Source organism: Oncorhynchus gorbuscha, linkage group LG01, assembly GCF_021184085.1.
Source record: "Oncorhynchus gorbuscha isolate QuinsamMale2020 ecotype Even-year linkage group LG01, OgorEven_v1.0, whole genome shotgun sequence".
NCBI classification, from domain to species: Eukaryota; Metazoa; Chordata; class Actinopteri; order Salmoniformes; family Salmonidae; genus Oncorhynchus; species Oncorhynchus gorbuscha.
This window is the reverse complement of record NC_060173.1, coordinates 92,368,008-92,382,171: the sequence shown is the minus strand read 5'-3', so window position 1 is coordinate 92,382,171 and position 14,164 is coordinate 92,368,008. Positions and strand designations below refer to the sequence as shown.

General features: G+C 41.0%; 1 protein-coding gene across 3 annotated transcripts in view; it reads left to right on the top strand.

Moving 5' to 3' along the window:
• Positions 1–14,164, top strand: part of LOC124045955 (rho GTPase-activating protein 20-like) — a 119,674-nt gene that overhangs the window by 78,642 nt on the left and 26,868 nt on the right. For all 3 annotated transcript variants that reach the window (XM_046365811.1, XM_046365820.1, XM_046365803.1), the window contains one exon: positions 2,571–2,656. In XM_046365811.1, the coding sequence (XP_046221767.1) occupies positions 2,571–2,656 (86 nt within the window). The remainder of the gene's footprint in view (positions 1–2,570; positions 2,657–14,164) is intronic.

Genomic DNA, 14,164 nt, shown 5'->3' with positions numbered 1-14,164 from the left:
CTAGTCTAAGGAGATGTGCCATGCTGCACAAGCTAATTTGGAGGTCACACCAGATACTGACTGGTTTTTTGACCCACATCCATAATATATATATATATATATATATATATATATATATATATATATATATATATTTTTTTTTTTAAGGTATATGTGACCAACAGATGCATATCTGTATTCCCACTCATGTGAAATCTATAGATTAGGGCCTAATTAATTTATTTAAATTGACTGATTTCCTTTATATGAACTGTAACTCAGTAAAATATTTTACATTTTTTGCATGGTGCGTTTATATTTTTGTTTGTGTAAAAGACGCAAAAGCCAAACTTATGAACGGGAAATCTAGAAATAGTGGAAGTAGAACAGATCTAGTGCTGCTTATTTTTTTTAATGTACTTTATTTAACCAGGTAGGCTAGTTGAGAACAAGTTATCAACAAGTTCTCATTCTTAGACTTGCTTTCAATGAGAATTACAGATCTATAACACATTTCTATGGTCATTTGGTCATGTCACCCAAAAAGTGACAGATTGCAGCTTTAAAGGTTGCATTCTGTTCATAACATATATTGTATCTGTGTCTCACTACTCACATACACTGAGTATACCAAACATTAGGAACACCTTCCTAATATTGAGCTGCACCCCAGTCTCCCTCATAACAGCCTCAATTTGTCAGCGCGTGGACTATACAGGCTACTGAACGCTTTCCACATGGATGCTGGCCAATGTTGACTCCAACGCTTCCCACAGCTGTGTCAAGTTGGCTGGATGTCCCTTGGGTGGTGGACCATTCTTGATACACATGGGAAACTGTTGAGTGTGAAAAACCCAGCAGCATTGCAGTTCTTGACACAAACCGGTACGCCTGGCACCTACTCCCATATCCCGCTCAAAGTCACCTAAATCTTACCCATTCACCATCTGAATGGTGTACATACGGTACACAATCCATGTTTCAATTGTCTAAAGGCTTAAAAATCCTTCTTTAACCTGTCTCTTCCCATTCATCTACACTGACTTGAAGTAGATTTAGCAAGTGTCATCAATAAGGGATCATAGCTTTCACCTGGTCAGTCTATGTCGTGGAAAGAGTAGGTGTTCTTAATGTTTTGTCTACTCAGTGTATATTAAACATTTTGATGGAAATATATCTCCATAATCAGTCAAATCTTATTCTGCAGGACTGGTGATAGGTGAATTGAATATCAATTAATTGAATTTGGCTACTGCACTTCAATGGCATCATCTAAGACTTCTAAAAACCAACGCTTTAGTTGTAGTCAGTGGTGGGAAAAGTACCCAGTTGTCATACTTGAGTAAAAAAATAATAATAGAAAATGACTCAATTAATAGTGAAAGTCATCCAGTAAAATACTACTTGAGTAAAAGTCTAAAAGTATTTTGTTTTAAATATACTGAAGTATCAAAAGTAAATTTAATTGCTAAAATATACTTAAGTATCAAGTAAATAATTTCACATTCCTCATATTAAGCAACCCAGATGGCACCATTTTCTTTTATTGAAATTTTTAATGTTTTTTAAATTTAATTTAATTTAATTTTTTTACAAATAGGCAGGGGCATAAACCAACACTCAGACATAATTTACAAATAAAGCATTTGTGTTTTGTGAGTCCGTCAGATCAGAGGCAGTAGAGCTGCCAGGGATGTTCTCTTGATAAGTGTATGAATTGGACCTGTCCTGCTAAGCATTCAAAATGTAATTAGTACTTTTGAGTGTCAGGGAAACTTATGGAGTAAAAAGTACATTATTTTCTTTAGGAATGTAGTGAAGTAAAAGTTGTCAAAAATATAAATAGTAAACTACAGATAACCCAAAAAACTACCTAAGTAGTATTTTAAAGTATTTTTACACCACTGGTTGCAGTTCATCATGTCAAATGTATGTAATGTTATAACAAGGCCACCAGCCTGACCAAGCTATTTTGAGAGTGAAACCTTTTTCCATAGTCATTAGATTTGCCATATTAAATGATGTGGTGAGAAATTAAAGGGGATAACAGGTAGGAATTTGCTGACTTAAAGGGCAAGTTGAAAAGAGGTTGTTAAGCCAACCTTTTGATTTTTGTCTGTGACTTTTCCACAGACATTTGTCTGTTGAATTAATGTATGCATGTTACCCAAGACACTGGCGGAGACAGTTTTACGATTCACGTTTTTTGGTAAATGTAAATGTAAATTTAAAAAAAAAAAAAATTCCTGTGGTGGTCTACTAAATTCCTGACAATGAGAGAGATTATGATTTATTTAGAAACATTGACAGTGTAGAGCGATGACAAACCAAACACTACATACTTCTCTCTCTCTCGCGCTCTCTTTGTTTGTTCTTTTTTTCTGTTTCTCTTTCTCTCTTTCTTTGTCTTTCATTCTTTCTTTTTCTTTTTTCTCTTCCCTTCCTTAATACCATTTAGAGATGTGGTATATGACTATCAGGATGTGTTACAGTATGACCTCTGTCAATTTTACTACAGTAAATAACATTAGACTATATAAATAATGACCAATTGACCCAGTATTCTCTCCCTCCCTTTTTTCTCTCCATAGAAGATGAAGACCCTGGCCCATCGACGACAGTCTGCCCCCTCCCTGGTCATCAGCAAAGCACTTACCAAATCACGAAGCATGTCCAGGTACAGTAACAGCCTATCAGATACCTCTATTCAACTAAACTGCTACCTATCACTATGTGTAGTCCCTAATAGAGAGACACAAAATTCTGAGAACAAACTTGGGACCCGAGTGGGTCTGGGTCCTAAATTCAGACTTTTGTCTCTGATCTGGGTTGAGCCTGATGTAATTGCCACAGATCTCAGGTATGTGTAGGGCTGTGGCGGTCATGACATTTTCACGTAATGTATCCTCTATTATTTCTTACAACCGATAAGAACTCTAGAACATCAGAATGGCAGTTACTTACTGCAATTCCATGTTCTGCTTAGACTAATCTGCGCTGGGCTCTCTCTGTAATTACAACACAATTCCACAATTCCAACCGGGGGGGGGGGGGGGGGGGGTTGCCTCTTCATCAACTCCAACTGGTTTGCTAATTTCAGCATAGTGCAGGTTTCGACACACTGTTCACCAGTCTTGGAATACCTGATGGTCAAATGTCGACCCTTCTACCTTCTGAGGGAGTTTTCAGCTGTTATTGTGACTGCTGTATACATTCCACCAAAGGACAATAAAAATAACAAGCTGGCGCTTAACAAACTATACAAAGCTATAAACAAGCAGGAAAACCTACACCCAGAGGCTGCCTTTCTGGTTGCCGGAGATTTTAATTCGGTGTCACTAAGGCACGTGATGCCCAACTTCCACCAGACGTCTCCAATGCCACCAGGGGCATTAAAGTCCTAGACCACTGCTCTACCCACAAGCAAACATACAAACAAACCCTCCGCCATTTGGCAAATCTGAAGCTGAAACAGGAAGTATCTGCGATTCACTCCGCTGAGTGTCTCGGTCTTGTCTCTGTGTTATACTCGGTCTTGATTCGATTTCGGACAGTGAAGACTCATAATTTCTTGCCAAGACCAGCAGAGTAAAAAATCATAATTATCAGCTTCCATTCAGTCAGCGCATAAAACCGCTTCACCAGGCCAAATATATACACTCATTTCTTGAAACAACAGCCTTTATATCTATTGTAGACATGTTTGTACAGTGGTGAACCTATAGGCCTTCAGTATGTAACAGGTTAGTAAAGTGGTGAACCTATAGGCCTTCAATGTGTGACAGGTTAATACAGTGGCGAACCTATAGGCCTTCAATGTGTGACAGGTTGGTGATTCTGAATGGACAGCAACTGTAATACCAGCTCACTCATTTATGAGAGTACACTTTTTGTAAAACACAAAGGGCCAGTGGTGGAGTAGAGGGTATACGCAGGTACAGTATAAGCCTTATACCCACTTTTGTTTCAGCGGGCATAACTTATACTAACTTCTTAATCTCTATTGATGTGTATCAAAGTAGTGTAGTGGAGGTATATGATAAGTTATATAGAGAAATCATGCACAAAGTAGCCTACACAACCACAAAGCACATGAAATATATTCACATGCACACAGCCTTGTTTTAGCTGAATATCATTTGCAGGCAGCAAGAGTGTGCAGCTCTCAACTGGTTTTGGCTTGGAGCAGATCACAGAAGAATGTCATCGGTAATCGGTAGGGTAGGAAAGATGTTTCAACTTATGAGATCTATCAGTAAATGCTAAATAAGGCAACAATGGGTATGCAAACCAGGTTTTGAAAATGTTTAGTCTGAAGTGTTGATTAGTAGGCTGTTTGTGATGCGCAATTGTCATCATGCGCTGCTTGCATCAGGGTGTAGACATGGATGGGCCTGGGTTGACAGAGGCCAACCCACTGGGGAGCCAGGCCCTGATAGGCCCACCCAATCAGATTGATGTGGTTTAAGAATTGTTGTGGACTTAGACCATCAAATGTGTGACTATTTTCTATAAAACAAAAGTGTGATTTTGAGAGTGAAAATCTGAAAATCTATAGGAAAACTCCTATTTTTCACACAGGGTGCCTTCGCTGAGCAGGCCATTTGGGAACTTTTGTGCAAAATCTGAGGATGCCCTCTTCACACACAGCATGATGTTAAAATATAAGCAGTCCATAAACTCGAACATAATAAGCCAGTAGGTCCCAATCATAAGAATACAAAAACACAACCATTAAGCATTTCCTAATCGAAATGTACAACTATTACTTCCCATTGCAAAAACCATTTCACATTTAGTACAGTTTATGTTACAAACTAACTTGATAAGAGGTTTTAAAAATAGGTTATATTTGACTCAACGTTCCATGATGTACATTAAGATATTGTTGGCAGAATAGATGGATGCAGTTCAATGTATGATTAATATAATTCTCCAATACATTTCTTGGTAGCACAACAAATATTGATATCAGGTTGTAAATCACAGCTGACCTGGTACATTGTTTACTGCCTCCATTCGGGATGCTCTGTTTCAGTTTTCAATGACTCAATATTCTGGACAAAACTGACAAATGTAACTAAGGCTGGGAATGTCAATACAATCAAACTAGCATGGGCTCCCGAGTGGGGCAGTGGTCTAAGGCACTGCATCTCAGTGCTAGAGGTGCCACTACAGACACCCTGGTTTGAATCCAGGCTGTATCACAACCGGCCGTGATTGGGAGACCCATAGGGCGGTGCACCATTGGCCCCGGGTTTGGCAGGTGTAGGCCGTCATTGTAAATAAGAATTTGTTCTTAGCTGACTTGCCTAGTTAAAATAAAGGTCCAATAAAAAAAATTCAAACGATCACAAGTTAGTCATAATGTGGCTACTAGGATAGCATATATAATCATGTACTGTAGCAAACTAAAACCACAGAATCTAATGTTAGCTAGCTGCTAGGAGGATGTCATGCCATTGGAGGAGTGGGTGAGTGACTGACTTTTTCCACTCATCTTTTTTCGGTTGCTATACACAGCTAGAGATGCAGGTGTCATTTGATTAGATAGCAAGAACTTGAACGACTGTTATCCAGTTAGCCGATCTCTTGCGTTCGCAAATTCACTCTGGCTATCTACTGAGTAATATCAGAGCACTCTCATCTGAATTTACAAATGTGCAATACCCACTGAATATAACCAATGTCAGTAAACGTAGGCACAAAAAGTAATAGTTCTAGAGAACGCTCTAGAGACCATGTAAACAGCCTAACCAGCACTGCTACGATGAGTAAAATGGTCAGAGTGAGGTGTTCTCTCATTTATGTCTGGAAGTAGCTAGCTAGCAAGCTAGCCAACTTTAGCCAGTTAGCTTCGGTGCTTGGTTGGGACAAGCATGCCATGCCAGGCAAACTACAGAAGGACGAGGAGGCTACAATTCCCCATCGTTTATCAGTGCAATTTTGATGGCCAACTAGAAGAAAAAGTTTGACAGGGTTTATCTAATAATCCTTTGTTATATTTGAGCTCATCTTGCTCTGGCTAGCATTAGTTGTTGATGTGCATAACTGAGGGAGAGACAGCCTACCTTTTCATGGTCGTTTGATTAGTAGGACTGTAAAGTTCTCAAATGTATGAGGACTACCGTGATGTTTACATATAGAATTTTCAGAAATTCATTCACGTGTATTTTGTGGCTTTTGGCGAATGCGTTGTAATTATCTAAAGTTGCGCTGTTGCAACTTCCTGTAAACACAGTCCAGTTCAAAGTGAATGATGGCAAGCCCTACTGCCCGTAAACACACAGTCCAGTTCAAAGTGAATGAAGGCAGGCCCGTGTGGCAAATGGCTTGTTTATATAAAGGCTTACTGCAGCTCTGATTGGCTATAGCTCACCGGTCTGTGTAGACTCTAGTCCAGGACAAGACAGCTGTTTTTAGTCTGTTTTATTTACAGCAGTGTCTATTAATTGTCCAAACGCACGGCCACTTTCTCCACTCTATATTACTAAAGAATTTTCACAAATGCCTTAATATACATAATTCCCAATCATTCTATGAATTTATGAAAACCTGAAAATGACCATATCTAAGTGGTCGCTTGTCAGGAAATGTTTTAAAAAGTGTCATATTCTTCCTGGGGGTGTATATGAACAGATTTGAATATGATTTTAATGTTGCTAAAATTCTTTCAGTTCCACTTTAAATGCAGAAATGTTTCCCACACCAGTTATTTTCAAGTTGATGGCTAACAACAGCAAGCGCACTGGAATAAAAACACAGTTCTACTCACCAGATGATGATAATTTAAAACTTAACTTCTTATTGAAAGTTATTCTTGTAAAGGGAGACGCTAACAAATTAGCAACAACATCCTATTTGATAACACCTGATGCAGCCACTGCAAACTAGCCCACAACAAAAGCTAGATTAAATCAGAAGATCACTGAAAATAACTTTATAAAATATAATTATTGTTATAATGATTATTTTATCAATCTTTAGTCCTTCTCAGAAGGCATAGAAGGCCTATCGTTCCCTACTGTGTTTGGGTTAGAAATAATTTGTAGAGTGGCTCCATTTTCCCTCAGAATGCATATTTTCACTATTCTCAATGTCAAAAGAAACCATATGTTGTTCTAACAAAATTACAATCATGGTCTTGAATTTGACTTGCATTTTTTCTGGCCTCGGTCTTGACATGGTTTTGCCCCTCCTCCCTCCGGTCTTGGTCTGGACTCGGATTCGATTTGCTCCTGTCTTGGTCTTGAATCGGTCTCGCTTTTAATGGTCTAGAACACAACACTGGCCACATGACTGCTTTGCTAACACTGATTGGAATATGTTTCGAGACTCTGCCGATAACATTGATGAGCTAACCACCTCAGTCACTGGCTTCATTAGAAAATGCATCAGCAACGTTGTACTCACAGTGAGGGTTCGTGAGAAGGGTCTTTAATGCGGTCCACACCCTCAAGGCTGCGGGCCCCGCCGGTATTCCAGGGCTTGCACAGTACAGCTGGCAGGCATATTCAGAGTCATTTTCAACCCCTCCTTATCCCAGTCTGTAATCCCCACATGTTTTAAGATGACCACAATCATTCCTCTTCCTAAGAACTATAAGGTTTCATACCACAATGACTACCGCCCTGTAGCACTCACTTCTGTAATCACAAAGTGCTTTGAGAGGCTGGTTATGGCACACATTAACTCCACCATCCAAGCCACCCTAGACCCACTCCAATTTGCATACCGCCCCATCAGATCCAGAGACGATGCAGTCTCAATTGCTCTCCACACTACCCTCACTCACCTAGATAAGAGAAATACCTATGTGAGAATGCTGTTCGTTGACTACAGCAAAGCGTTCAACACCATTGTCCTCTTCAAGCTCATCACCAAGCTTAGGATTCCTCCCTCTTAGAACACCTCCCTCTGCAACTGGATCCTGGACTTCCTGATGGGCCGACCCCAGGTGGTGAGGGTAGGCAACATCACCTCTGGCACGCTGACCCTTAACACAGGGGCCCCACATACGCTTAGTGTAAGCTTAGTCCTCTTCTGTACTCCCTGTTCACCCATTACTTTGTGGCCACACATGACTCCAACACCATTATCAAGTTTTCTGACGACACCACGGTGGTAGGCCAGACCACCAGACATGTCAGCTCTGCTTTTAGCTCCTAAGAAACTTTGCAGTATTTCATTTTTTTGTGTGTTATTTCTTACATTATTAGCCCAGTTGTTTGTGTTATTACATACAGACGGAAATAAGTTTTGGATATCAGAGCGGCGGTAACTCACCAGCAATATGACCAGGAATATGACTTTCCCAAATTGGATCGTTTGTTCGTACTCCTCAGGGCAATTGAACTTATCCCAGAGGCTGCTCTAAGACGCTGCCGACAGAGAAGAGGTTTTCGGACTGGATTTCTATTACACCATCTACCGATTCCGATTATATTACTCGTTAATGTTCAGTCTCTGGACAATAAAGTAGACAAGCTCAGGGCAAGGATCTCCTTCCAGAGAGACATCACGACAATATTATAACTGCCATCGATAAGAGACATTACTGTGCAGCTGTATTCATCGACCTGGCCAAGGCTTTTGACTCTGTCAATCACCACATTCTTATTGGCAGACTCGACAGCCTTGGTTTCTCAAATGATTGCCTCGCCTGGTTTACCAACTACTTCTCAGATAGAGTTCAGTGTGTCAAATCGGAGGGCCTGTTGTTCGGACCTCTGGCTGTCTCTATGGGGGTGCCACAGGGTTCAATTGTCGGGCCGACTCTCTTCTCTATATACATCAATGATGTCGCTCTTGCTGCTGGTGATTCTCTGATCCACCTCTACGCAGACGACACAATTCTGTATACTTCTGGCCCCTCTTTGGACACTGTGTTAACATACCTCCAGATGAGCTTCAATGCTATACAACTCTCCTTCCGTGGCCTCCAACTACTCTTAAATGCAAGTCAAACTAAATGCATGCTCTTCAACCGATCACTGCCCGCATCCGCTCGCCCGACTAGCCTCAATTCTCTGGACGGTTTTGACTTAGAATATGTGGACAACTACAAATACCTAGGTGTCTGATTAGACTGTAAACTCTCCTCCCAGACTCACATTAAGCATCTCCAATCCAAATTTAAATCTAGAATCGGCTTCCTATTTCACAACAAAGCCTCCTTCACTCATGCTAACAAACATACCCTCGCAAAACTGACTATCCTACTCATCCTTGACTTCGGCGATGACATTTACAAAATAGCCTGGATGTAGTCTAATGTAGTCTATCACAGTGTAACCTTTAGTTTTGTCACTAAATTCCCATATATACTACCCACCACTACAACCTGTATGCTCTTGTTGGCTGGCCATCACTACATAACCGTCACCATACCCACTGGCTCCAGGTCATCTATAAGTCTTTGCTAGGTAAAGCCCTTATCTCAGCTCACTGGTCACGATAGCAACTCCCACCTGTAGCATGCGCAGGTATATTTCAGTGGTCATCCCCAAAGCCTTTCCTTCCAGTTCTCTGCTGTCAATGACTGGAACGAATTGCAAATGTCACTGAAGCTGGAGACATATCTCCCTCACTAACTATAAGCATCAGCTATCAGAGCAGCTTACCAATCACTGCACCTGTACATAGCCCATCTGTAAATAGCCCACAAAACTACCTCATCCCCATATTGTTATTTTTTTGCTCTTTTGCACTCCAGAATTTCTACTTGCACATCATCATCTGGACATCTATTACTCCAGTGTTAATGCTAAATTGTAATTATTTCGCCTCTATGGCCTATTTATTGCCTTACCTCCCTAATCTTACTACATTTTGCACACACTATATATACATTTTTCTGTTGTGTTATTGACTGTACTTTTATCCCATGTGTAACTCTGTGTTGTTGTTTTTGTCACACTGCTTTGCTTTATCTTGGCCAGGTCGCAGTCGTAAATGAGAACTTGTTCTCAACTGGCCTACCTGGTTAATTAAAGGTGAAATAAAAAATAAATACATAAATAAATAAAATATGGTACTGTTACTGACCCTGTATAATATGGTATGCTTACTTACCTTATCATGTTCTACTTAGTTTTTATTTCTTGTGTGTTTTTGTCCTACCTTGTTATTTTTAGTATTACATTGTCATTGATTACTGCATTGTTGGGTTTAGAGCTTGCAAGAAAGGCATTTCACTGTACTTATGTATGTGACATTAGAACTTGAAAATGTAATCTCTTACACACCAAACTAACATTATTGCAGAGTTAGAGAGACTAGAGTAGAGAAACCTTGTCCTGTCCTGGTGTTATTGGACATATTTATGTGTTTTCTAGTGCTAACTGTTTACTCAGTTAGTGTAGGCTGAGCTGGAGCATGTTGTGTGAAACTGGACCACATAGGAGTGTTGAGCTGAACGCTGTTGATGCTTTAATGGTTCATTGCTCTCGTGGCTGGAGGTATTGTGTGTCTGAGTGTAGAGAGAAAGTGTGAGTGTGTGTGAGAGAGAGAGAGAGCAAGTGAATTGTAGACACTTAGTGAGAGTGTCTGTGGTGGAGACATTCTCAGGAGCGAAGGAGACTGGGTTAATGCTCTAAGCCTTGACCTCTAACTCCTTGTCAGGAGGTGCAGAGAACGACGGGGGTCACCAGGGTCAAGGGGGTTCTCCAGGGAAGGGCTTGTCCAGAGAGCGTGGCATGGTGCTAGAGGTGGCATGGTGCTATCATGTGATTCACAGTGGGGAGGTCAGGGAAGCGAGGCGTGTTGGATGAGATGAAGACATCTCTACCTCTCTCTCTCTCTTCAACTCACTAATCTATGCATTCCCTCTCTCTTTCTTTGTCTGTCTCTCTTTCTCTCGAGCTATCTCTTTCTCTATTTATCTCTGTCTCTCTCTCCAAATGATTTACTTTTCTTCAGGGAAACACACTACTCTGCTATAAATTCTTTGCTGGCCCAGGTGATTCCTGCCTGCTTTTATCATCAAGCCTAGAGTTTCTGTGTGGTGACTCTGTCCTTTCGCTCAGGCACTTACGTCACCCCTCCCCCTTTCACCTCATCTAGAAGTCGCCTCACTCTGCTCCAGCTTTACCACTCCAGGGCTACAGTCAGTCCCTACTGAGGCACAGCACAATATGGCCTGCAGCAGTGAAATGGATATGGGAGGAGGGGAATATTAGAAACTTAACGTAGTTTTAGCAATAATGACCCTGTTTTTAATGGCCACCAGCCATCGTGTCACCATGCAGGAGACATTTCCTGATATGGAGAGTTTTATAAGACAGTGCATTCATTTCTCTTATTATTCCCAATAACATGGAGTTCTTTACTACCTTCTACAGCTGGAGTTATATGCAATCTATACATATTCACTATGGTCATTGTCCACACTATAACTTATGTATGTACAGTACATGCCTCCATTTGTCCTTCCATATTCTACCTACTCATTCTCAACAACCATGGCACCCTCCAGAACTCCTTCTACCATATGTATGAGAGACAAGGTCTGTTGCTCTTGCTTTCCATTAAAACCATGAAGTGAGTTTTGGAAAGATCACACTGATGTTATTTTTATAAGACCCCATTTTTATAAGACCCCTTGCTACGGAGTCACTGGATACACTAGATGACTCATATTAGATAAGAAAAGATTGTGAACCGAAGAGAGGTGCGTGCGTGCGTGCGTGCGTTGCGTTGCGTTGCGTTGCGTTGCGTGCGTGCGTGAGAAGTGAGTGTAGTCCCCTCGGTCAGATAGTGTGGATTATAAATCCATGTCAGTAGTGATGTCTTCATTCAAGACGTAACCATGGAGAATTGGCAGCAATGAATTGGTGCCTTGTGCACTTCGACTTAGGTCTTTCACCATGAGTTGACAGGACGGCTAACACACACACTGCGCTGTCAATCACACCACTTCGCAGAGTGTCACTGGTGTTGGTCTGGACAGTGTTTGACTGGAGGAGAAGTCAAGCTATTGCTAATACTTGTTGCTGAGACACGCAACACACACATCATCAGGTCCAAACACACTGTTTGATTTTATCACCTAGTCAAAGTTCAAACATTACATAAGTCAATGAGATTTGTGTAAAGTTCCCCCTTCCTGTCTCTTGACAAGGGTTTGCAATTAATTTGCTTTTCCCTTAGATTGTTGTCATAAACTACAAATCATTTTGTGCCCCTAAGATAAGTCAAGCACTACTTGGGGTTTGACAGGTGCAGACAAATTGATAATAAATGAAAATATATTGGTCGCTGGGCCTCAATAACAAATTAGTTGAAATATGCAGGAGAGCTGTTGGCCATTTATTGTTGGAGTGGAGATGACAGGCAGACAGCAGTACACACACACAAACACACATATGTTAACTAGAGCAAAGCAAAAGGACAGTGTTATATATGGATGTATAATGTCTGCCTAGGGGATGCAGTGCACGAGCATCATTCTAGAGCTTTTCGCTGAGCTACAGAAAATCTTTGTCCCATCAAAACACAAGGGGAGTTAAGATGTTGTTAGAACAGGGGTGTGGGTGTGTCATCTGAGGGACATGTCCTCTTGGTCTGGTTACAACACACATCTGGACCAGGGTGACCTCATCTCCTGGCAGCAGCCTCCAGTAACCTTGACACACCCCACCTCCGTGTGTGTGTTCGTGTGTGTGTGAGAAAGAGAGAGACTACAGAAAGCCAGTGTGACCATAATCAGGATAAGTAGTAATGGAGGTGAATAGGGATATTTACATATCGTAATATTATTTTGGACAATATTATATAGATACTTTTACTCCAAGTATGGATTTGTAGTTGTTGATTTTGCTAGATAGCGCTAGCTTGAGATAGTCGGCGGTACCTGCGCCAAAACGCCAGTACTTTTCATCCTATAGCTTGTTCTCCATCTTCTTTTTAAATAGTGAGCCAACATGACTGAGCCCCCCAAAAGTATCACGCTCCCTCTTGTCTCTCTGCAGCAGTCATATAGTGAGTAATATGTATGGAACATCAAATCACAATATAATCGCAGGATCGAATCTCAATACATACAGAATCATGTCAATCGTGAGAATCTATTGATAATATCGTATTGTGAGGTCCCTGGCAATTACCAGAGGGTGGTGCCACTCATTAGGCATTCTGTTTGGCTAGTAGGTCTGATATAGTGATGGAGGGCTCATCAATATTCACCATTCTCTCCCTAAAGGCATGCTGGGACATTAGTATGCTGTGTTGTGCTGTTGTCTCCCAGGGTTGGGTTTAGAGACCTTATCCCACAGCAGCCCCCCGAGAATAAACAACAAGCATTGTCTATGAAAAGTCAACATCTCGCTCCACAGGACTGTTCCCTAACAAAGATGGCCATGTATATGTGGTGTGTAGATGCAAACGGCCTCTATGCCCAATTTATCAACATCACATGACACAATGGGATCGTTAGTCAGTCATCCATCAGCTTCAATGGACCAGGAGCTCAGCTGCCAATCAACCATTCAGGGGGAAGGGGGCTGAATATGGAAGTCTGGTATCTTTTATAGAGGGAGAGAGCCAGGGAGAGATATTACAGGAAGGTGTTCTGTGTGTGGGGGGGTTCTATGACATAGGCATTTCCCAGATATATTAAGAAAAGCATGTAGAGAAGAAGGTGATGAGGTCTTCTATATGGTCCTATATTATCCCAGCCCCCGTCCCTGCAGGAGGCCTTTTGGTAGGCTGTCATTGTAAATAAGAATTTGTTCTTAACTGACTTGCCCAGTTAAATAAAGGTTAAATAAATAAAAATCAAATTATAATATCGCGCTGAAGCTCATCTTTTGTCTGTTATGGTGTTATTTATGGTTATATTCCAGAATTTTTAGGGGGGTACGAGGATATGAACCTCCCCAATTTTCCCTCCTACAAATTCCAACCTGGTTTTGAATCTTGGTTTCTGCCTTTAAAAGTCATCCAGAAGCAATGAATCAATAGCAAACTGAAGACCTTAGTCTGTGATTGAATTGGTTTTCTAGTTCCCTCGTTCTTTTTGGAATAAAATGAGTTGTAAAAAGGCCAAGGTACTTCAGAGTCAGTCAGTCTTCTGTTAGTGAATTACTTACAGTACATAACTGATTCATTACATGAGTCGATGGGAAAGGTATGTGTTTTTCACTGACTATGAAATATGCATGTGGAGGGATATTCCATGGCAAGC